The sequence below is a fragment of the Felis catus genome, chromosome D1 (genome assembly GCF_018350175.1).
Source record: "Felis catus isolate Fca126 chromosome D1, F.catus_Fca126_mat1.0, whole genome shotgun sequence".
Classification (NCBI taxonomy): Eukaryota; Metazoa; Chordata; class Mammalia; order Carnivora; family Felidae; genus Felis; species Felis catus.
Genome location: NC_058377.1, coordinates 60,019,561 through 60,041,869, shown reverse-complemented (window position 1 = coordinate 60,041,869; position 22,309 = coordinate 60,019,561). Strand labels below are relative to the sequence as shown.

The 22,309-nt window shown below is 49.0% G+C and overlaps 1 protein-coding gene across 17 annotated transcripts; it reads right to left on the bottom strand.

Moving 5' to 3' along the window:
- Window positions 1–5: 5 nt before the first annotated feature.
- On the bottom strand, window positions 6–22,267 carry PGAP2 (post-GPI attachment to proteins 2). 17 transcript variants are annotated; one of them, XM_045038802.1, is made up of 9 exons: window positions 22,146–22,267; window positions 13,306–13,326; window positions 10,253–10,427; window positions 6,106–6,274; window positions 2,214–2,466; window positions 1,965–2,071; window positions 1,443–1,505; window positions 1,241–1,349; window positions 6–1,034 (listed from the first exon to the last, which is right to left on the bottom strand). In XM_045038802.1, the coding sequence occupies exons 3-9, from the start codon at window positions 10,384–10,386 to the stop codon at window positions 904–906; spliced, it is 966 nt and encodes a 321-aa protein (XP_044894737.1). In that variant the 5' UTR covers window positions 10,387–10,427; window positions 13,306–13,326; window positions 22,146–22,267; the 3' UTR covers window positions 6–903. The 17 variants fall into 17 exon arrangements, with proteins under 17 accessions (XP_044894737.1, XP_044894738.1, XP_019667464.1 ...); XM_045038803.1 differs by having other exon boundaries at window positions 6,200–6,274; XM_019811905.3 differs by lacking the exon at window positions 22,146–22,267 and adding an exon at window positions 21,859–21,995.
- Window positions 22,268–22,309: the final 42 nt, after the last annotated feature.

Below are 22,309 nucleotides of genomic sequence, written 5' to 3'. Positions count from 1 at the left end.
AAGACTGTTGGCAAAAAAAAAAAAAAAAAAAAAAATTTATTTTCCTTTGAAATAAAATGTACAACCAAAAGAGGTCAGGGCATGGGGCAGCAGGGAGGACAGGGAGACAGCAGAGAGCCCATTTTGGGGCAGGAATCTGCCTCTAACTACCCTACACCTTTGCCAAGGAGGAAGAGTCGGTGAGCCATGGATTTCAGAAGGGAAGGAAAACAAATGCTGTGCCAGTGCTTTTCCTGGAGCAGGACATCCCTCAGGTACAGAACACTACCTCCACAAGGTAGTGTCAGAACCACACACTGGCAGAGCCCTTACAGATCCTACAGCCCTCCTACCCCCAACCACCTGCATGGACATACGAAGGCTTAGATGGGGAAGGGGTACACACTAAACAGGAGGTGAAGTCAGAGCTAGAACACCTGCGCAAACTTAGCAAGGGACTGTGGCACAGGCCTGGGCATGTGCAGGAGATAATCACATACACCAGTCAAGTGAATGACCCCGTGGAGAGAAATGGCTGTGGTTTTCAGGTAGCAGCCACTGCTCAGTGGTCCCTGACCTCAGCAAGAGGTGGCTATGTAAAGGCCAAGAACCGATGGTGGTTATAAACCTCAGGACTTTTTTTAGCACCAGATGGTGGAGCTCTCCTAACAGCTCAGCTTCTTGGGGCCTCTCCGATAAGGGTGATGCTGCTTGAAGGTCCCTGTGCCTTCAAGTGGGGTGAGGGAAAAGAGAAGCCAGCAGGGCTACCTAAAACCCTGTCCTGTGCCCTTCTGCCCTTCCTCCCCCTCCCCCAGCTTCAGCACGGCCCACAGAGGACACAGGGTGGGGAAGGCCAGAGTGGTGTCTTGTTTCTAGTTTCTGGGCAGTGGACCGCCTCCTCCTTTCTAGTAGGAGAGAAAGGGTTTAGAATCGCTTTTCCTCAGGCTGGGAGGTAATGAGCAGCTCCTTGTTCCCGAAGTCCCACCAGGCTGTCATGTGGAACGCCATGTTGGTTAGGACAACAGTGTACTCCAGGATGGCGAAGATGGTGTATACTGTTGCAAGGGCACAAGAACAGAGCATGGTGAGACTCCCGCCCCTGCCCCCCAGGGGCCTCTTGATAAATCACCACCACCACACATCTCTACAGAGACACAATGGCAGTTACCCCCCAAGGCCACTGCCATCTCGCACAGTATAGACAACATCATAACTGTCCCATAGCCACTGTGACCACATACGGATCCCAGCCTGGCCTCACCTCCAGCCTCACAATACATGTTGTGCCGAAAGTAGACAGCCAGCGCCGTGAAGAAGGAGATGAAGTTGATGATGAAAAGCCGCTGTTTCCAGTTGTAGGACTTGCGGTCCTAGAGGATGGGCTGTCTGATCACTCTGCAGCCTGTTGGATATGTGTGGGCAGCCTCCCCTCTTAGCCCCAACTCCTGAGGGCTGCGTCTTACCTCCCTTGGTTTTGGAAGGGGGCACAGGCAAGGGCAGCAGGAATGATGGGCATGTTCATATTCCTGCGTTTGGGAGTATAATGAAGCCAAGGAGCAGTGCTGTCCCTGCCCCTCCCACTTCAGCAGGATGGAATATGAAAGTTACTCAGAGTCACCCCCCAACCTGACACCTCCACATACTGTGGGGAGAAGAAAGGTATCTGGGGGGGGGGGAGGGGCACTGGAGTTATTACAGACCACAGACCCCTGACACAGTTCCTAACCCACTGCAGCCTAGGTGCTGTCCCTCATTCTACCCCCATTTGGAGCCTCCATCTCTTCTATTTTCCAGTCTCCATTAGTACCCGAACACAGTCCTAGATTCTGACCAATCCATCACCCTCCACTCATCCCCAAGCCCCAGCCTCAGCCCGGGTTCCCATTAGAACTCTGGTTCCCATCTCACCATTACCCGCATCCTGAGGACGGGTGTCCTTGATTTTCCCCTGGGCTGCTTAGAGCCCCACTAGGGGTAGACCGTACCTCCTGACTTACTGTGTGCTTCTTGGTCAGCCGCCAGAGAATGCAGGTGAGGAGCATGTGACTGAGGGAAGAGGCGATGAACACAATAAAAGCATTTTCGTGGATGGCTGGAGGGAGAGAGGAGGGTTGGGAGCAGGCACTACAGGAAGCATCCTAACCCCTCCCTCTGAAGGTCTGAGTGAGGGAGGGCGCAGGGGCGACCCTTCCCAACCCTTCCCCTGCTCCTCCTTCCCTCATGTGGACACCCACTGAAGTCCTCGGAAGAGGAGACGTAAGTGAGCACTAGCAGTGCGAGGTTCTCGACGACGTTGAGGCCAAAGTTGAGGCGGCAAAGCGGGCGGTAGCCAGGACACGGGGACGCGCAGCTGAGGTAGTGGTTCCAGTAGGCGAAGGCCACCAAGAAGCGGGGCGCTGAGTGCAGGCCGATGCAGAAGCGCCACACGTAGCGCTGGGGCACCTCCCCACCAATGGCCGAGCTCACCGAAGGCAGGTAGTTGGGCACCTAGAGAGTTGTGACCAGTCTGGTGGCAGGCCTCCACCAGCCCCACCCACCCACCTGGAGATCCTTCTCTCCATCTATCAAAATCACGCTGGCCCTCAGAAGGCTCCGCTCCAGCCCTTTCCTTTCCCGGAGGTCCTCCTTCAGGCACCTCGAGAGACAGCTCTCCTGGGAGACATCCCTTTCCAGGTCCCGGCCCCCAATGTGCTTGTTCTCATTCCCCAGGCAGCCTGGGGTTTGTGCAGGGACTTGGTTGGACCTTTTCCATCTCCCTATACATGGAACCTACATATGGCTGGGGAAGCTGTAGACAGGTTCAGATGCTCTCTGAGCCCATAGCACAGAGCTATGGGAGATTCCATGGCCCAGGACCCCAGATTCAGTCCTGAGGACAGGGATGAGTCACAGACCACCTGAGCTTCCGTGCTGGATTCACGGCCCACCTGAGCTGTTCTTGACTGCTCTCAGTTCTACTAACTCTTCTGGGCAGGTGTGCCAAGGTGGTAGAGGGTACTGTGAGATCCTGGGGGACCTGGGTCAGGAGGATACCCCCACCCTGATCATGCTTAAGAAAGTGGGTGCTCCTAACCTGGAGTAGTCTAAGAAAATGACCTATTCTTGTGCATCCCTCCCATTCAACTTTCTCAAAGCCTAGAATTCCTTATTCCTTCAGGAACTGGAGCACTATTCTTCACGGTTGAGGAAGGAGGAGGAGATAACACACAGCTGCGAGGACTGGTGTGTTGCTCGTGTGAGAGGGTGAGAGGGTGAGAGGATGAGGGAAGAACAGTCTAGATGGGGACAGGAAAGCCAGGGAGAGGAGGAGGATCTCTCAGACTCCAGGGTCTGGAGCAGTGCTTCTACCTTTAACATGCGTACAACTAACCAGGGATTGTGTGAGGATGTTGGGGGTCTGGAATCTGAGAATCTGCATTTCTAAAGGATTCCAGTACTGGAAGCTACCGGTCCATGGCACTCGCTTTCTGTGGACTTTTTTAGACTGTCAGCAAGAACCAGAGCAGTGCCAGAGCCCAGGGACCCAGAGAAGGAATGACCGTGCTGTGACTGTAGCAGGACCAGTCTTCAGAGATGGAATTCTAGAAGATCCCCTCCTTTCTCCTAATGGTGATACTGATGGATCAATGCTGGGAACATAGGCAATGGTGGACGCAGCTCACAGGGCAGAGGTGGGCCTGGGGTAACGCCAGCCAGGGGCTTCGCAGCCTTCACAGAAAAGGAGATAGATTCCCCTCAGCACTACCAAAGGAAGCTAAGTGTAGAGCTCTCTGAGAGGGTGCCGCTCCCAAGGCCATGGCTTGAGATACCATGTAGCTTGAGACCAGGCTCAGATACTCACTCTGAGTAATCAGTAAAGAGACAGCATGGAGGCTTTGGAGCCACACAAACCCGGGTCTGCATCCCATCTCTGCCTTTATTGACCTACTCAAGGTCACTTCACCTCTCTGAGCTTTAATTTCCTTGTTGGCAAAATAGGGACACTACCACCTACCTTGCAGGATGATTGTGAATATTAAATATGATGTATGCAGAGCATCTGCAGTGTTTAGCACACATCAGGTACAAGTTATGGCTTTCAGAAGACAAACTTCCCTGAAAAGCCTGCAAATAGCTGGTGAGCTATGTGGTTACTGAATATGGGAAGCCTGCATGGGAGTGACAGGTGAGAACTGTAACTTCATCAGAGACTTCTGAGCCCTCCAAGCCTCCTTACTTTTATACCCCTCTGGGCAGGTCCCCTAAGTAAGGTTAGTGGGAGTGCTGCCTCTGTTTCCTAGAATATTCATTCTGAAAACTCCTGTCCCCATCCCAGCTACTTTAAGGAGAGCAGGACCAGCATGAGCTGTTTGTCTGTTTGTTTGTTTCCTCCAGCATGAGCTTTCTAAAGCTTGGCTGGGAGAGCCCAGAGCCCTAACTGATGCTGGGAAACAGGTAAATGGTAGAGATGGCAAAAATCTGGGAGGACACCACAGGAAGAAGGGAGATTTAGGGCCCTGTGGCTACTGGTGTCATCCTCATAAGCTCCTCTCAGATTAGGGGTGGAGATAGGATGCTGAGAGCAGGGATTTCCTCTTACCCCCACCCACACACACAAATATACATGCACGCATGCACACACATGCATAATCAGTATAGATATTCATTTATGTTCCCCCATCCCAAGCACACAAGTTCTCCACTCACCAACTATGCCAGCAACATCAGGAGCTATCAGAGACCAGGTGCCCAGCTCACCCCAAATCTCCCCATGAGCTCAGAGCTAAGGGTACTGAAGTGGGAACATAACCCCTTTCCCCAAGAACAGAAACCCTCTACATCCTAGAGGATGTGGCTCAGTGGACCTGTGGCAGGGCAGTAGATCAGAAACTCACATGGCATAAAGGGTGAAGGTCCAAAAAATTCCCTATCAAAGCACCTCAGATTTCACCAATTGAGATTCATTCCTTTGATAAAAGTCCCCCAAACTTACGGATGACTTTGCTATCTACTGCCCCCATCCCTTGCCAACTGAACAAGACCTCCCATTCCTATCAATTCAACCTGCTACTCTTCTCTGGACTCCATCCCTGCCTCTCTACTTTCATAGTCCCTATTTTAGCTCTGGTCTTCCCAGTAACATGATCTATTTGCACTAGCCTCCTCACTTATCTCCCTACTCTTGCCCCCTGCCCTTAAATCTGTTCTCCACTCAGGAGCCAGAATGATCTTCTAAAGCATAAATCTGATCGTGTCCCTTTCCTGCTTAAAATCTTTCCAAAGCTCACCACTGCCCTCTGGATAAAATCAAAAGTTGTCAGCCTGGCATTCACAAAGGTCCTTCTTTACCCCATAGCAGAAATGCCCCCTGGTCCAGGAAGGAAGTCTTCCCCAACACCTAGGCTGGATTAAGTGCTTCTTCTGGGCCCTGTGATCCCTATGCTCCCCTTCATTCCTTATGTTCCCCTTTATCACAATAGGAGTCCCATTTCACTGTGCTGTGACTGTCTGTGTCTAGGACTGTGTCATGTAAGATGAGAGGCTAAGGGCAAGTCCATGTTCAGTTCCATCCTTCTGACACAGAACCTCTACCCCTAGGCCCTCAGGAAAGGCCTGGTGGACTGCTCTTGGAGGCAGGGAGTCCATCTGGGTTTCTAGCTGGCAGAGTCCTGAGTGGACACAGGTTAGGGGGCCCGAGGCTGCCAGGGGAGAAACCAAGCCTGAATATTCCAGGGCAGGGCTGGGGGTGTTCTCAGGCCATGTCCCCAGTCTGGGTTAAAGCCACTTATGACCTCTCCTGGCTCCTGGCCCAGTCTAACTCCCCAGTCCTGGCTTCCTTTCCAGTCTGGTCTTTCTTTAGCTTCCTCCTCCCTCTCATGACCTCTCTTGCCTACTGCCCTCCCTTCCCTTCCCCTTTCCCCTCTGCTCCCTGGCACTCTCTGTAATCTTCTACTCTCGGAAGACTGTGACTCCATTCTCCCTGAGTCTCTCCCCACAAATTCCCACAACTCTGACTTGCCCCCCACCATCCCTTTATCCCTTTCCCCTTCTTCTGACCCTCCGCCTTCTCTCTTACTTTCTGATTCCATTCTTACTGCCATCTCCTGACCTGGCCCTGACCCAGGTGCGGGGGAGCCTGGCACTCACCCCACAGTCAGTGGCCACCGTGTACTCAAAGTGGAACACCAGGGACCAGATGATGCAGAAGAAGAAGCCGAACATGGGGAAAGTGATGACCCACCAGATCATGGCCGTGAAGCGGAGCCGGAACACAGTCCCATCTGGGTCCAAGGGCTGGGAGGCCGCAGAGAACATCCTGTAGGGAGTGGTGCCCAGGCAGGGCGAGGGACACAACTTGGGGCCTGGTGGGACACCTGGGCCTCGGGAAGTGGAGCCTTTTCCAGAGCTGGCTCCCTCTATAGGGAAGAGCCAGAGTAGAAAGAGCATAAAGGGAAATGGAAAGCAGTGCAGAAGGTAAGGAGGTACAGAGAGAGATGGGGCGGGAGCAGCTGAGTCAGGCAGGGTCAGCTCTTAGGAATCCCTTTGGCACAATGGTCCTATAGGTCCACCTCTTAAAGAACCTGGAGAATAGAGGCTCCCAGTGGCCTGGACATGGGAGTTTGATGGGCCACTTCAATCTCAAGACTCTCACACCCAACTCAGAAGGATCAGAGGTAGAAAGGTTATTACTTCTGTTCCATAGAACATTAGGACTAAGATTTTAGCCACTTGACAGATTAAAGCTCCCAAGTCAAGGCTTTCTTCAGGTCACATAACCTAGACAAAGGACCCTTGGCTCAGACTGGTCCAAGCCCTCCCACTGACCCTGTCTGACCACATTCCTCCTCTTCACCCAAGTTCAACCAGGAACAGTGGGAGTGCCCAGAACCTATTTCAATGGGACCACAGGCTGCCAACCAGCCCACCCCCAGGCTCAGAATGATCCAAGCCTCAGGTCAATAGTACCATCATCTCAAGATACCAGGGTCCCTGCAGAGGCTTCTCCTTCCTCTCTAAGAAGACCATGTCACCCAATCCAAAGTTTATGGGAATCTGAGGGTCACGGGAACCTTCTCCACTCAGCTTGAGCCTATTGTGCTGGGCCAGACCCAGCAAGGACAGACCCAAACCAAGGGAGCTAGCTTCTTCCACTCCCTTCTCCTGCTAGGCAGAGAAGTCCCTCTTCCCACCCCTGACTGCCCCAACTACCATGACTTGTGAGATGGGTTCCCTTCTGGGGGGCAGACAGAAAGGCTTTGTATTCAAACACCTAGGACCAAACCTCCCTTGGGACTCATACCACCCACGATTAAGGGAGCCCTAGTTCACTAGTCCAGCTCAGCATCAAGGAAATGGGGGAGGGGGCGCGAACTGAGCAACACTCACACTGGGTGCTGAAGGATCCGGGGCTTGGGTTGAGAGTTCTAGCCAGACTGAAACTATTCTAAGACTGGAGGGTCCCACCCCTAGCTCTCCAGGGCCTGCCCTCCCGCCCACAGAGCTCAGATCTCCACGCCTGCCCAAGCACACAGCCCTCCCAGGACCAACAAGACCATATCATAAACCCTGGAACACTCTGCAAAGGTAAGAGTGATAGTGGCTAAAGTGAGCCCACAACAGCTTCCTTGTCAGGGATGGGGGTGGGGACCCTTTTGAGAGTTGTATCCTGGGATCCAGGCAGTTTTCAGGGAAAGAAAAGGGAGAAAGCAAAATAGAATTTCACCCCTTTCTGTTGAAGCAGGAGTATGTCTGTTGGGCCTCATTGGAGAGCTAGCTAATCTTAGAACAATACATTCAGGATCCAAGACAGATCTGGACGGGCCTAAATATGAGGTTATCAGTGTCCAGTCTGGACCTGTGCAGAAACAGCTAACTCAGCTCAAGATGCCTTAACAGGGGTCTAACAGCCAGTAATAGGAATGCAACGGTACTACTTTTCCCTGTGCTACCCAGGCCATATGAAGACCTATGCCCAGATCAGGGCCTCATATGAAGAGAATAGTGACCGACTGGGCCAAGTCTAGGGGCGCACGTCCTGTAAGGGTTGCCTGAAAGAACTGGAAATATGCTACCTAATAAGAGTAAACTCGGGGACCCCTACCCCCATTACTGCCATCCCACCTCTGTAGGGCTGGCTTGATGCCAGGAGGAGAGAAAGTAGCTCTCAGGCTCCCAAAGCAGAGCCAGTGCAAAGGCAAAGATTCACCAAAAAGAGAATGTCATATCCACTACAAGAAAGAGCTTGCTAATTGTTAGTTACTAAGCTTCCTTAGAATAGGCTGCCTGGAGAGGAAGGAAGCTCCCCATCACTGGAGATATGCAAGCAAACACAGAGTCATCTAAATTACAGATGTGTTAGAGTAAGGTTACTTTTTTTCTTCCTAGGGTTGGCCATTTCTAGAATACTCCAGGTGAGAAATTCAGAGCATACATCCACCTGGGCTGCCCCAAGGTGGCTCCAACATGGTAGTCCCAGAGAGTGGGGACAAAATACCACCTGGGTCCCTAAGCTCAGTCCTGCCCCAGAGTGGTCAGGTATCCCTCCTGCAACTACCTATGCCTTAGGATCCCTAACTAGTATGTCAAGAATGGGTTATAGGTATGCCAGATATGCTGGCTTACTGATCCCATTAGCCCTCAGGAGCCAGCCATGAGGGGCAAAGCAAACAGCCTATTCCATTTAATTCCATATGCCTTACAAATATAATTTTCTGCATGGACTAAGACTTGGTCTCGGGCTTCCTTTTCAAAGGGCACTGGGCTGATGCAGGGGGGAGGGGGTCCTATTCATTTATTCAACCAATTCTTCCTGATTCAGATGTAGTGCCCACCTTGAAGAAGCTCCTGGTCTGATGGGGAACAGAGATACAAATATGATATGATAGAACTGTATGAAAGATAAAACAGGGAACTGTGGGCACCCAGAGAAGAGAGTGATTAAGTCTTCCCCAAGGAGGCTAGGGAATGTTTTTCAAAGGAGGAGACATTTGAGAAGGGTTTTGCAGGATACAAAGGAGTTGACCAGGTGAGAGAAACATTTGATGCATTATCTAAGGTGAAAACTTGGTCAAGAAAAGCCATTGTTTGGATCCTTTTCGATCCTCCCCCTCAAGATCACCTGGTCAGCCCCTTTTTGTCCAGTCCTATTCTTTCTGATAGCTCCCAGCCCTGGGTCTCATAAGACTGGCTGCCTACCACTCAAGGCCAACATCTACCCATCGACAAAGCAAGGAGAGAGAAAACTTCCAGTCATAAGAACAAAAGAAGTAGGCCCCACTCCATACTGCCATTCAGACCCCACTTCTAATCATAGTCCTATTTCTGGAGCAAATGCTCTTTATAGGGAGGCAGGAAGCTGAGCTGATTGGGGGCCTTCAGAGCTCTCTCTGATGCTCTTCCAAGGGTCCATGTCCAGGCCCTGCCTCCTTTCCACCTAGAGCCCATGGGCTCTTCCTCTCCTGCCCTGCCTTCCAACCTTACAATCTCTTTTCCTCCTACTCCTTCTGCTCCTCACCCTTCACACTTCCCAAACCACCTTCCTATCCTTCCCCTATCTGGAGCTCTACACTACTCCTGAGAAGGAGGATGGGAATTGCCAACCCCATTTTAAGACATGGGAAGCTGAGGCTCAGTCTCTGTGTCTCAGGTAATACAGAGTCAGTGGATGAAATTAGGAGTGCAACAGAGGTCAACACAGGTCTGACCCTCTTTACCCCGAAACATTACAGAGAAAACTCACATCTTTCCTCCTGGCCCAGCACACCATATCCCTGCTCAGAGGGCACATGCCTACCTGGGGAACATAGGCCATGAACACATATATACACATATCATCAGGCCCCCATCCAGACACACACAGATATGGTCTCTCCCAGACACATACAGTCATGTCCCTTACAGTCACACAGCCGCATACATAATCACATTCTCACAGAGACAGGCACAGCCCACAGTGCCACACTAAGAGGCCCCAGCACCCTCTAGCCCAGTCCTGTTCTCTCTCCATCCCCCACGAAACCTGGGGGCTCTTGAATCTGCCCCTCTATGAAGTAAGGATTGAATTCTGGGGCTGCCCAATTTCAATGACTCCAGGCCCTAATGACCTCCATGGAAAGTGGCAGAAGGCTAATTCCTGAGACCTCAATTTGCAGGTACCCAGCAACCCAGTTTGTCTGATGGACCTCATTGGAGAGCTCACTAATCCTGTTACAACAGAATCAGGATCCAAAATCGATCCAATTGGACCTGAATATTAGATATTCCTTGACCCCCCCCCCCCCTTCGCAAGCCCTACCCCACAGTGTGTGGCCGTAGTCTCCTTGAAGTGGAAGAGCAGGGACCAGAGGATGCAGAAGAGGAAGGCGACAAGCGGACAGCAGACTGTGACCAGGGCCACCAGGGTGAAGCGGAGGCGGACCAGGGTCCCATCCCGGTCCAGTGGCAGTGGGACCTGGTACATCTTGTCAGACCTGGGGATGGAGTAGTATGCTGTCAAGGCCCAAGGAAGCAAGGCTGGGACTCTGTGGTAAAGCCAGCCCTTGTGCTGAATCCTCAGCTTAGCTGAGCCATGGGATGGAGGGTCTGAGAAGAAAGCCATCTAGCCCCTAAACTTGGACAGTTCCTGCCCTGGATGGGGACGATTGACTCAGAATCCCAAGAGGACATTCACCCTCAATTTCAGAGGAAAGACAATGAAGCAAATCTGTGCTAAAATGAAGCCTGAATAGATTGGGAGAGTTTCTTCTCCCCTATACCTGGCTTTACAGGTCTATGACAACAGGAGCTGGTTTAACTGGTCTCTCTTGTTTCAGGAACCAACCCTAAAACCTCCCAGTGAACAGAATAGTCCACCTTCTTTCACAGGCCTTTGAGCCTCTAGACTTCAGTTCTCCCTGCTTCACCCACTGGCCCAGGGCCTTCTGTACCTTCAGTCCCTTCCCAGGCTCTGTGTGTCTGCACCACAGTGCACAGCAGCAAGGGCTCCATGGAAGCCAATAGAACCCTAACCCCCTGCTCGTCCCCACCTGCTGCCTCATGTGCTCTGAGGGTGAAAGGCTTTGCAGAATCAGGCCTGGTGCTAGCCTGGGCTTGCTGTTTGCTGGAAAGAGCTGCCTGGTCAGCTTCTGGAGGCTTCCCAGAACCCATGGGGCCTGTCCATCCCCCTCCAGAGATGAAGTAAAAGCTCCTGAGAACTGTTGACTCCCTGCTGAGATGAGGATACTAAGGTTAAGAACTATAATAACCAGGTATACACCAGCAATCTTAGCCTCTGTGCACAGAGGGGAAATTGAAGCTAAGAGAGGAACAAGAACCTGCTCAGGGTCGCACAACAACTAGAAGGGAGAGCCAGCAGTGGGGAGATGTAGGGCCCACAGGGTCACAAACTGCAGCCCCAGCCTTCTTTGACCCCTTCGTCTCTGGGGCAGACCTCTGGGTAGAAAGGTCAGGTTAGATCAGATTAGGAGGGGAGAGAGAAGGGGCACCTGTCATTAGAGAAAGAAAGGTAAATCAAATCCTATATAGATGAGTCAGTGAATCCTGTCCCCATTGCAAAGGCAGAGAAACCAAGATGCAGAGAGAGAAAGGCCCTTCCTCAAAGCCAGATGCTGAGCCTGACAGAAAGCCATCCTTGGAACTTAGGCTTCTTGTCGCCAAACTAGGGCTGGCTCCAGATTCATAAAGAACCCGCCCTTATGGACTCAAAGGTCTTGCCAGATCAAGTCCCAACTCTTCCTGGCCCCGCCCTCAGGAAGAACCTGAAGCTAACCTCCTAGCATTCCAGAACCAGGTGAATACGCCTCTGTGTTCTCCTCCATCTTCCCCCACCCGCCTCTCTTCCAGGCCTGATTAGTCAGCCTGCCCCAGTTGCCCAACTTCTTTTCTGCCTTCAGGAGCCAGGGATCTCCCAGAGGAATTGGAATTGGAGCTGGTGCCCCTCCCAAATTGAACACATTTCTTGGATCATCCCCAAATGGACTATAACTCCCTAGAGACCCTAGAAGGGGAAGGACTTCCCCACCCAGCCCAAACCCTGATTTGGTGCTTGTAGCAGCACTAGTCCCCTCTCTGAAGCCAGTGGCTCTAGAAGCCTCGGGAACCACTGGGATGCCCAAACTGAAGAACAGATCCTCAGGGAATGAATAGGCACTGCTTGAGGCAGGGGGTGGGTAAAGAAGTTGGAGGAACAATCTGTTCCACTGCTTGGAGGTATGCCTGGCTCCTCTTTTAGCTGTGTGACCTTGGGCAAGTCATCTAACCACTCTGGGTCTTTTTCCACAGTTGTGCAACATGAAGATCATGTGGTTTAGATTACTAATATGGCCATTCCAACATGGTCATTTTACTTCTCCAGGCCTCAGGACAGGGAGCTCACTACCTGAAGGGCAGCTCTTCAGTCCCAGTCAGCTCTAACTTCTTCATACGTACTACTTAGCTGGAAACTGCTTTCTTAGGAGTACCCCTACCTTATCTCCAAAGGTCCCAGAGATCTTCTCAGCCTCCAGCCAGAATCCATACTTACTGGGTACCTTCTGAGTATGAGGCACCCTGCTTAGTGCTCCACATACATTGTTTCTTTTAACCCTCACTATAATTCTACGAGGCAGGCCCTATATAGCCTGTGTATTTTCATTTTACAGAACAGGAAACTGAGGCTCAAGGAGGTTAAAAACACTTGCCCAAGGTCACAGGCTAATAAATGGAAGAGGTGTAATTTGAAATTACTCTATCGGGTTCCAGAGACGCCCAACACCTACATCCCTGGCACCTAAAGAGAAATCCCCATCAGCAGACCCTGGAGAATGAAGCAGAGCTCAACCAGTGCACAGCCAGCACCATGTGGGAGAGCAGTAGGGGTAAAGGGTTAGTTCAGAAGTCGGGACAGCAGCAGATCCTGGGCAAGCACCAGCACCTTGGGGCTGGGCGGTGAGAAAGCTGGACCTCGTGGCGGAGCTCCCCCAAGTGGGGTTGCCCCGCGATCCGTCACACCCATCCCCATACTCACCCAGGCTGTGGCGGCGAGGAGGCCGCGCCGGCGCAGGCCGGGCGCTGGGGGAACCCGAAGGGAGCCCAGGCCCGGCCTGGGGCAAGCGGCCGGGGGCGGGCCGGAGCGGGAACGGCGGGGGCGGGGCCAGCGCGCTTGGGGAGGAAACTGCGCCCAGATCCTCCATTGGCCCCTCCCCACTTCTGCGGACCTGGACCCTTGGCTCTCCGCCTTGATCCGGTGTCCCCTTGTGCCATGCCTCTCTAGCTCTGGTCTGCCCCACTAATTCCTGTTGCGTGGGGGCAGCCGGAAGAGCCCTGGACCCCTGGGTTTGACACGTTGGATAAGCCACCTTGTCACCTTACCTCTCAGCGGCGTTCCATCACCTGTTGAAAGAACATAAAATTGGTTCAACAAGCCCCGAATTCTCTAATTTTCTAGTCTCGGTGTCTCCTGCCCACGTCCCCATTCTAGCCGAATTATCCGGCCTCGCCCTTCTGAAACATTAAAACAGTTTTGCCCCAGCCTCAGCGCCCCTCCCCCTAACTTTGCTCCCCATAGCCGATTCCCGGCATTCAGCAAAGGGAAGAGCACGTTATAGGTAGAGAGATCAGGGAGGCCCACCCCAAAAACTTGGGGCCAGAGCTGTTCCCGGCTTTGATCAGGAGAGGGCGCCCTGTCCTGACATAACAGAGCAAGGCTCTCCTTTCCCCAGTCCCGGGTCTGCCCCACCACGAGAGGGTTGATCCGCAGAAACCAACCCAGCCCACAGGGTTCCCTCCCCACCCAGACTGACCCCTGAAGGAACCCGAGGAAGATTCTTGGGGTTGTCAGAGCACCTGCAGGGGGTGAAGACCTCTGACCTAGACGTAGTTACCACCACAGTTTTCCTAGTCATATATCCCCACAGTAATAGCACATTTTGAGCACCCTCTGTTTTCCAGGCACTTTTCTATTTTTTATGCATTATCCCATTTGATCCTTATAAAAACCCCATGAGATGGATACTATTAACATCCCTGTTTTAGAAAAGGTATGTTACCTATTCACACAGCTATAAATGTCAGAAACAGGATTGGAGTCCCGCACCTGAGGTCATTCCCTTAATCCCTCCCTATATAGTTGACCCTGGAACAACCCGGGTTTGAACAGCACGTGACCACTTACACGTGGATTTTTTGATACAGCACAGTACTATAAATGTATATTTTCTCCCTTATGGTTTTAAGAAAAAAAAATTATTGTTTTTTAAAGTAGGCTCCACACCCAATGTGGGGCTCCAACTCACAACCCCAAGATCGAGTCACATGCTCTACCAACCGAGCCAGCCAAGTGCCCCCTCTTCCTTATGATTTTCTTAATAACATTTTCTTTTCTCTAGCTTACTTTATTGTAAGAATATGTCATATAAAACATATACAAAGCATGTGTTAATCAATAGTTTGTTATCGGTAAAGCTTCCAGTCAACAGTAGGGTATTTGTAGTTGTTTTGGGGAGTCAAAAATTATACATAGAGTTTTTACTGTGTGGGGGTGGGGGGGGTCAGCACCCCTAACCCCTGCATTGTTCAAGAGTCAACTGTATAATGTTAATCCCACAAGGTAGCTACACTCACCACTTTGCAGGTGGATACAGAGGCTCAAATTTGATTAACTTACCAGAGATCTTTTTCATGCATTCATTCTTGTTCATTCACTCAGCCTAGCCCTTTCTGTGGCAGGCCCTGACTGGGCAATGGTGGCAGACCCAGAGGTAACTCACTCCTGGAGGCTCCAAGTCTGGCAGGACAATGTCCTATTCTAGTGACTTTGAACTCCTCTCCACCTTGTGCTTTAGGGTCCCAGGGCAAATGAACAATTAGTAAAACTGTACTAAAAGAACCACCTCCTTTTAGTTTCAATGATTAGATGTAGGTTTTCTACCTCAGGGCTTTGTGTCATCTTCTTTGTCTACCTCCAACATACAGATGCTTGCTCCTGGCCTTTATTCCCTGTCTTTATTCCCTGACCCTATTCCTTGTCTGTTCCTTTGGCCCTAAATACCATTCCCTGAGGCTGGGTCCCTTCTCTGTGCCTCTAGACTACCCCCAATGCCTGAAACTTGAGGTGCATTAATCTTGCCATTAATTCTTTGGTGATTTTGGGCAATTCACCATACAGTCCTGAATCTCAGTTTCCTCATCTGTAAAATGGTTTTAGGACTATCCACAGCACAAGGTTGTCCTGGGGATTAAGTGAGGTAAAACAGCAGTGTGCCAGGTATGCAGGAGATACTCAAGACACTCTGGCTATTGTGATGAGATGTGGAAGCTATGGTCTGAACTTGTCCTGAGCCTTTTCTTTTCTTTTTTTAATTTATTTTTTAACATTTATTCATTTTTGAGAGTGAGACAGACAGAACATGAGCAGGGGAGGGGCAGAGAGGGAGACACAGAATCCAAAGCAGGCTCCAGGCTCCAAGCTATCCACACAGAGCCCAACGTGGGGCTCGAACTCATGGACCGCGAGATCATGACCTGAGCTGAAGTCACACGCTCAACCGACTGAGCCACCCAGGCACCCCAAGACTGAGCCTTTTCTGAACTGTGTGACCTCAGCCATCACTGACCCTCTCTGAATCTATTTCTTCCTCTGTCAGTTCCAAAGCCTATCACCTTGATTTACGTGAGGAAAAGTAGAAGAATGAGTTCTTACTAGGCGCAAGGAATTTTATGTACACTTTCTTATTCGATCCTCTTAATAATCTGGTGAGGTAAATTTGATGGAATATATTTTACAGATAAAGAAGTTGAACAAGCATCTAAGCTTCTAGTCTTGCCTTCAGTTCAGTGGGCAGTCAGTGTTTGCTGAATCGGCATTTGTCTGTAATCCAAGTAGTTGCTGCTGCTGCCGTTGAAACCTTCCAGTGTCTCCTGTCCTCCTGGTTGGTTTGCCTTGTGCCTGGACATACCTCAGAGAGGCCTGTGCCTGAAATAGCACCAATATTGTCCAGCTTTGGCCACAGTCACTGCTCCACTCCCCCTGTCCACACACACATACTAGATTCCCCAAGCTGACTGAGCATTTATTTACAGGGATGCTCCAGCCCGCAGTAGCATGGAGGCAGTACAGAGGTGGGAAGCAGAAGAAAAGTGAATGTGGGATGTAGTTGTTAAGGAAAGCTTCCTGAGGCTCTGCTTCACTGGTTTCCTTGCTCTTCTAACTCTTCATCATCCTCCCCATTTACAGCCACATTGGCTCTTCTTAAAACACAGATCTGGGGGTGCCTGGGTAGCTCAGTCGGTTAAGTGTCTGACCCTTGATTTTGGCTCAGGTCATGATCTCATGGTTCGTGAGATCGAGCCCTGCATCGGGCTCTGTGCTGACAGCACAGAGCCTACTTGGGATTCTCTCTCTCTCCTTCTCTCTCTGTCCCTCCCCAGCTCATGCTTGCTATCTCTCTCTCTCTCCGCTCTCTCTCTCTCAAAATAAATAAATAAACATTTTAAAAAACCATACAGATCTGATCATGTGCCTCTCTTGCTGCAAATTGTTTAGCAACTCCCTATGGCATTTAGGATCAAGAGCAAATTCCTTAGTGTGGTATTCATCATCCTTCGTTATCTGGCCATCCTCTACTCTAGCAAACACATATTTTACATTCTAGCTACGCTCATTTTTTCCATGAGCTTTGCTCAACTTCCTCCTTATCTCTCCCTAAGCACCATGATTCACCCACCTCCCCACTCCACAGGAAGCATTAGAAGTCCATCACACCTTTATTAGGACTGACCACAATGTAGTGAAATTATTGTTAAGTGTCTGTTCCCCTCTCCTTCCTGGAAACCCATTTAAGGATGGAACCCTCACCTGTTCCATTTAGTTCTGAATCTCTCAGCTTAGGCCAGAGATAGACACAAAGGAAGCCCAGAAAATATCTGATTGAAGGGTTGATTTAATTGAATTGGGTTTTGAAGGATGGACAGGATTTGGATGTATCAAGAAGAGATTTAGGAACTGTAAGAAAAGCCTTTGAGGAAAGACCACTGTTGTAGGGGTAGAGGCAGAATAAGCATGGCTAGGGATAGGCAAAGAGGCAAGGACGCAGTGCTAAAGATACCCGGTTTCAGGCCAAACTCTGACCCTGCCTCCTGGGCAGCCTCAGGAAAGTCTTCCAGGGTTGTTCTTTGTTCTTCCTAGAGATCTTTTTCACAGCAGAGGCATCCTCCTTGGATGACTTTGAACTATCCACCCTAGGCACACCCATCTTGCTGTAGGCCCATTCTGCCTCAAATAGTAATTAAATCTTCATTGTATATTTTGTTCTTCATTGTTCAACTTTCTCTGGCTCCCCTATCACTTCTAGGATGAAATCTTAGTTTGTACCTCTGGATATACTGAGCTCTTTCTTGGTCCTACATCTTTTTTCTCTCTGTTCCTCCGACCTAGGATTTTTTTTTTTCCCTCCATCTTGGCAAACTGTACCATAAAGGTATTGATTAATAGCACACTTAGGAATGCATATGGGAACTTCTAGGGAGAGCACTAAAATAATATAAAAAGAGAATTTAATTTCCAAGCTGGTACAGGAGGAAAAATGAAATAATCCAAAAGAATGTTAAGAAAGCAGAGATTTAGGGGTGTCTGGGTGGCTCAGTCAGTTGAGTGGCTGACTCTTGATTTTAGCTCAGTTCATGATCTCAGGGTCGTGGGATTGAGCCTCATGTTGGGCTCAGCACTGAGCATGGAGCCTGCCTGGGATTCCTTCTCTCTCTCTCTCTCTCTCTCTCTCTCTCTCTCTCTCTCTCTCCCCCTCTGCCCTTCTCCCCTACTTGTGCGCACACGCGCTCTCTCTAAAAAAAAAATACATATGTACATATTTTTTTCTAAGCAGAAATTTAATGGAAAATAAGCACTTGAAGAGATGGTCAATATCATTAATCATTAGGGAAATGTATATGAAAACCACAATGAGATGTCACTTCATAGCCCTTAGGATGGCTACAATTGAAAAAAAAAAGGAATATAGCAAGTATTGGCAAGGATGAGGAGAAATTGGAACCCTCATCTATTGCTAATAGGAATGTAAAATAGTACAGCCACTTTGGAAAACAGTCTGTAGTTCCTCTAAAAGTTAAACATAGAGTTACCATAGGACCCCATAAATCTACTCCTAGGTATAAACACAAGAGAACTGAAAACATATGTCCATGAAAAACTTATACACAAATGTCCATAGCAGCATTATTCATGGTAGCCACAAGGTAGAAACTCAAATGCCATCAGCTTATGAATGTATAAACAAAATATGGCATATCCATAAAATGGAATATTATTCTATCATAAAATGGAATAAAATTCTGATACACACTATAACACATATGAACGTTGAAAACATGTTAAGTGAAAGAAGTCAGACACAAAGGCCACATATTGTATGATTCCATCTATAGAAAATGTTCACATAGGCAAATTCATCAAGACAGAAAGTAGATTAGTAGTTGCTAGGAGCTGGGGGAAGGGGGAAATGGGGAATGACTGCTAATTGTCTGGGATTTCTTTTTGGGGTTATGAAAATCTTCTGGAATTAGATAGTAGTGATAGTTGCACAACTTCATGAATATAGTTGACCTTTGAACAACACAGGGGTTAGGGGCACTAGACCCACACAGTCCAAAATCCATGTATAACTTTGACTCCCCAAAACCTTAACTACTAAGAGCCTACTGTTGACCAGAAGCCTTACTGATAACATAAACAGTTAATTAACACACATTTTGTATGTTGTATGTATTATGTACTGTAGTCTTACAATAAAGTAAGCTAGAGAAAATAATGTTATTAAGAAACTCATAAGGGAGAGAAAATACATTTACAGTACTGTATTTATTGAAAAAAAAAATCCTCATATAAATGGACCTGCACACTTCAAACCCATGTTGTTAAAGGGTCAACTTTACTACAACTCTCTGAATTCTATACGTAAAATGGGTAAATATTATATTACGTGAATTATATCTCAATTAAAACAATCTGGCAGGACTGCACCTCAAAAAATGGAGGTTATTATTACAAAAGAACTAAAATGAAAAACAAATTAAGGAAAAACCCAGAAACAGAACAGTAGGAAAATAGAAAATGTTAGATTAAATTCTGAATATACCAATAAATTCGTTAAGTGTAATAGACTAAATGCTCTAGTTTAAAGTCAAAGGTATTCACATAAGATTTATAAAAATCTAATTATATGCTATTTATAAACATCATTCCTCCCTTCAGTTGTAGAAAAAGAGGAAGGAAATCAACATTTACTGGGTGCTTACTGTGTGTCAAACATGTGCCCAGTCCATTGCAAATTCCCTTATTTGACACTTACAATCACTTTACAACATGGGAATTTTTGTGCCTTTTCATAGACAAGAAAACTGGGTCACAGAACAGTTAAATAATTTGTGCAAGGTCTAAAAAGTAGGAAGTCTGGTACTTAAACTTAGCTGTTTGACTCCAACTCTGTCACTCTTTCCTACGCACCACCTAAGAAATCTAAACCATTAGGGGGCGCCTGGGTGGCTCAGTCGGTTGAGCTTCGAACTTCGGCTCAGGTCACAATCTCATGGTTCGTGAGCTTGAGTCCCACATCTGAGCTGTCAGCACAGCCTGGAGCCTGCTTTGGATTCTGTGTCTCCCTCTCTCTCTCTCTCTCTGCCCCTCCCCTGCTCATGCTCTCTCGCTCTCTCTCTCAAAAATAAGTCAACATTTAAAAACATTTAAAAAAAAAAAAAAGAAAGAAATCTAGGCCCTCACTCTAAAAGGAAGTCTCTTGCCCTTCCCCGATTCTGCAATCCTTATGGGTCCTGTCTCCGCTCTGAGCACCAATCCTTCAAAGCTGCATAGGGTGAGTTCTCAGAGTAAGTATGTGAGAGACTGGGGTTTCCCAGGAAAGCTGGACTTTCCTTTGCTTTGTCTCTCTGGGCCAGAGCAGAGTGTTAAGCTGTGGACTTCTTGGGCTCCTGAAGCCCAAGAGAGGGTTTGGCTCAGCAAGTTTTTGTGAGCATGCACCAAACTTCTTTTCTTTAGAGAGGTGAAGAAGGAATGAAGAGACTAGAAGGGGGTTATGAGAATTAGACAGAGTGAGAGTTATGTGGTCCACAAAGTCCTTCTGAGGGCAGAAGTACCTGGGAATGATGAGCATGTGGGCCACATGCCTACCAGAGTATCTAACAAGAGGTCCTTCTATTTAGAAATGACCATGGTCATAGGAAATTGCTCCCTGCCACACTCCTCATCTAATGTCTCTTCCTCCAGTCTTCCCACAAGTATGTGGGATCCTATTTAAGGATCTCAGCTCCTGAATACCTGCCAGCACTTTGACCTGAATGTATTTACTTAATTAATCACTTAAAACATATTTCTGGGAGCCATTTCTGTGTCAGAATCAATGTCTTAGAATAGTTAGAATGGGAATTCCTTGACATTTTTAAAGAATAGGAATAATTATCATTTATTGAGGGCTTACTGTATACTGGGTACCATACTAAATGCTTTATCTCATTTAATTCTCTCGATAACCTTAAAGGCAATTACAGTTGTTACCCTCATTTTACAGACAAGGAAACTGAGGCTTAGGGGTTAAAAATTTGCCCAAGTTGACATAGCTAATAAATGGTTGGGCTCAGGTTTAAACTCAGGGTTCCCTAACTCAAAAGTCTCACACTTCTACTACTATTCTACTTAAGAAAGTCATTCATCCATTCATCAAACATTTAATGTGCACCTATACTTTGTGCCTGGGCTTAGGGACACCAGAATAAATAAGCGGAGGAGAGGTTTAATCATATTTGGGTTTCAGGATTGGAGGGTGAGAAATCAAATGTTCTGTAGGTCAGTGAGGAAGCTATAGTAAACTATCCAGGGAGAACTAATGACTTTCCAATGTAGAACACGGGAAAGGGAGGATGAAGCAGAGGGATATTTGGATGCAGGAGTGGGGGGAATGTGGCTGGAGTCAGATGTTTAAACTAGCTTTACTATTTGACCATCCACATATTTATTTGTTTCTTCCTCTGAGCATCTACTGAGCACCTACAATGTATCAGATTTCTACTGTTATCTTATTTCATCTTTACAAGCATTCCACTTTTGGACAAATTAGTCAATTATTTGTAATCCCTCGCTACCACTGAACACTCAGAGGGATTTAAATTTATCTACTTTTGGGCAGAGCCCGCTTCAATTCTGTGTTGATGTTCCAGGAAAAAGTGGTGGTGGAGAGGTAGTCTGAATAGGTTTTGCTTTCTGAGCACAGTCCCTGCTATTCTGCATGGGACCCTCAGTCACTAGGTCTAGTTTCTAGAACATGCTCAATCTTCTCCCTTGTAATATCAAGCGTCTGTCCTGGGCTAGGCCACGGGAGAAAGAAACCCCAATGAATAAAACGCAGCTCTGACTTCTAAGAGCCTGAGCACAGAAGACAGGAAAATAATAGGATACAAAGTGACAAGGCTGTAACAGAGGCCTGCCCAAGCATTAGCCAAACTCCCTCAGAGAGATCCGGGAATGTATCCCAGAGAAGGCAGGAACATTTGAACCAGGCCTTTAAGATAAATAGGAGTTCCTAAAGTGCAGGTGGGAAAGAAGTTCCAAGAACCCTCATTTGTAACAAATCCTATGTTGAGCCATTCCCTCACGGCATGCTCACAGCGTACATTAGAGAGATTCAAAGAAGGAAAGGTTGTGATGGGGCCGGCATGGGTTGGGAGACCAGGAGGCCAGGTTTTGGGGCCTCGTAGCAGCTGCAGGCAAGCTACACGGAGAGACAGACCTCCCAGGAGGGCCCTCCAGCTCCGCACGTGGTCTGGCCAGGAAGTGCGGGCAGGACTACGGGGAAGCCTTCCCATCACCGCCCGCGGACTGGGGCAAGGAAAGGGTAGAATAGTTACCATGCCATCGTTGGAGCCTCCCCTCTGATTGGCCCGAGCTTCAGCAGCCCGACTGTCTCGGCTCCAAGGAAGGGGGAGGAGCCTCTGTATAGCGTCACCGCTCTTCTCCCACACCCCGCCCGATGCACCCCCACGCAGCCACTCACAAGCCCACTTCGAGGGGGGCCCTGTATGACGTCACGACTCCTCCAGCCAATCTCGGCAGAGAGGGGCGGGACTCCATGTCCCTCCCATCGCCCCTCCCCGCTCCTCCCCGTAACTCCTCTGTCCCTCCTCTTCCCCCTCGCCTTTTCTCCCGAAGACCGCCCTCACGTTCGGTTTCAAAAGACTCGTTGCCCAATGAATAACAGGGCGGGCCTAGAGTGGCGGCGGCTTCTGCCAATGCTCAGACAGCGAGGGCGGAGCGTCGGGAGCGAGCCTCTGACGGCGGGCGGCGTGTGACGCAGTCGGG

Bases quoted from the DNA above. Each gene is read 5' to 3' on its own strand.
- PGAP2 (XM_019811906.3), bottom strand. From the start codon at position 13,127: ATGGAGGATCTGGGCGCAGTTTCCTCCCCAAGCGCGCTGGCCCCGCCC. The intron at 1,506-1,964 runs GTACGGTCTACC...TCCCAAACGCAG, and splicing joins AGCACACAGTAAGTCAGGAG to GAATATGAACATGCCCATCA. The intron at 1,035-1,240 runs GTGAGGCCAGGC...CCCTTGCAACAG, and splicing joins CATGTATTGTGAGGCTGGAG to TATACACCATCTTCGCCATC.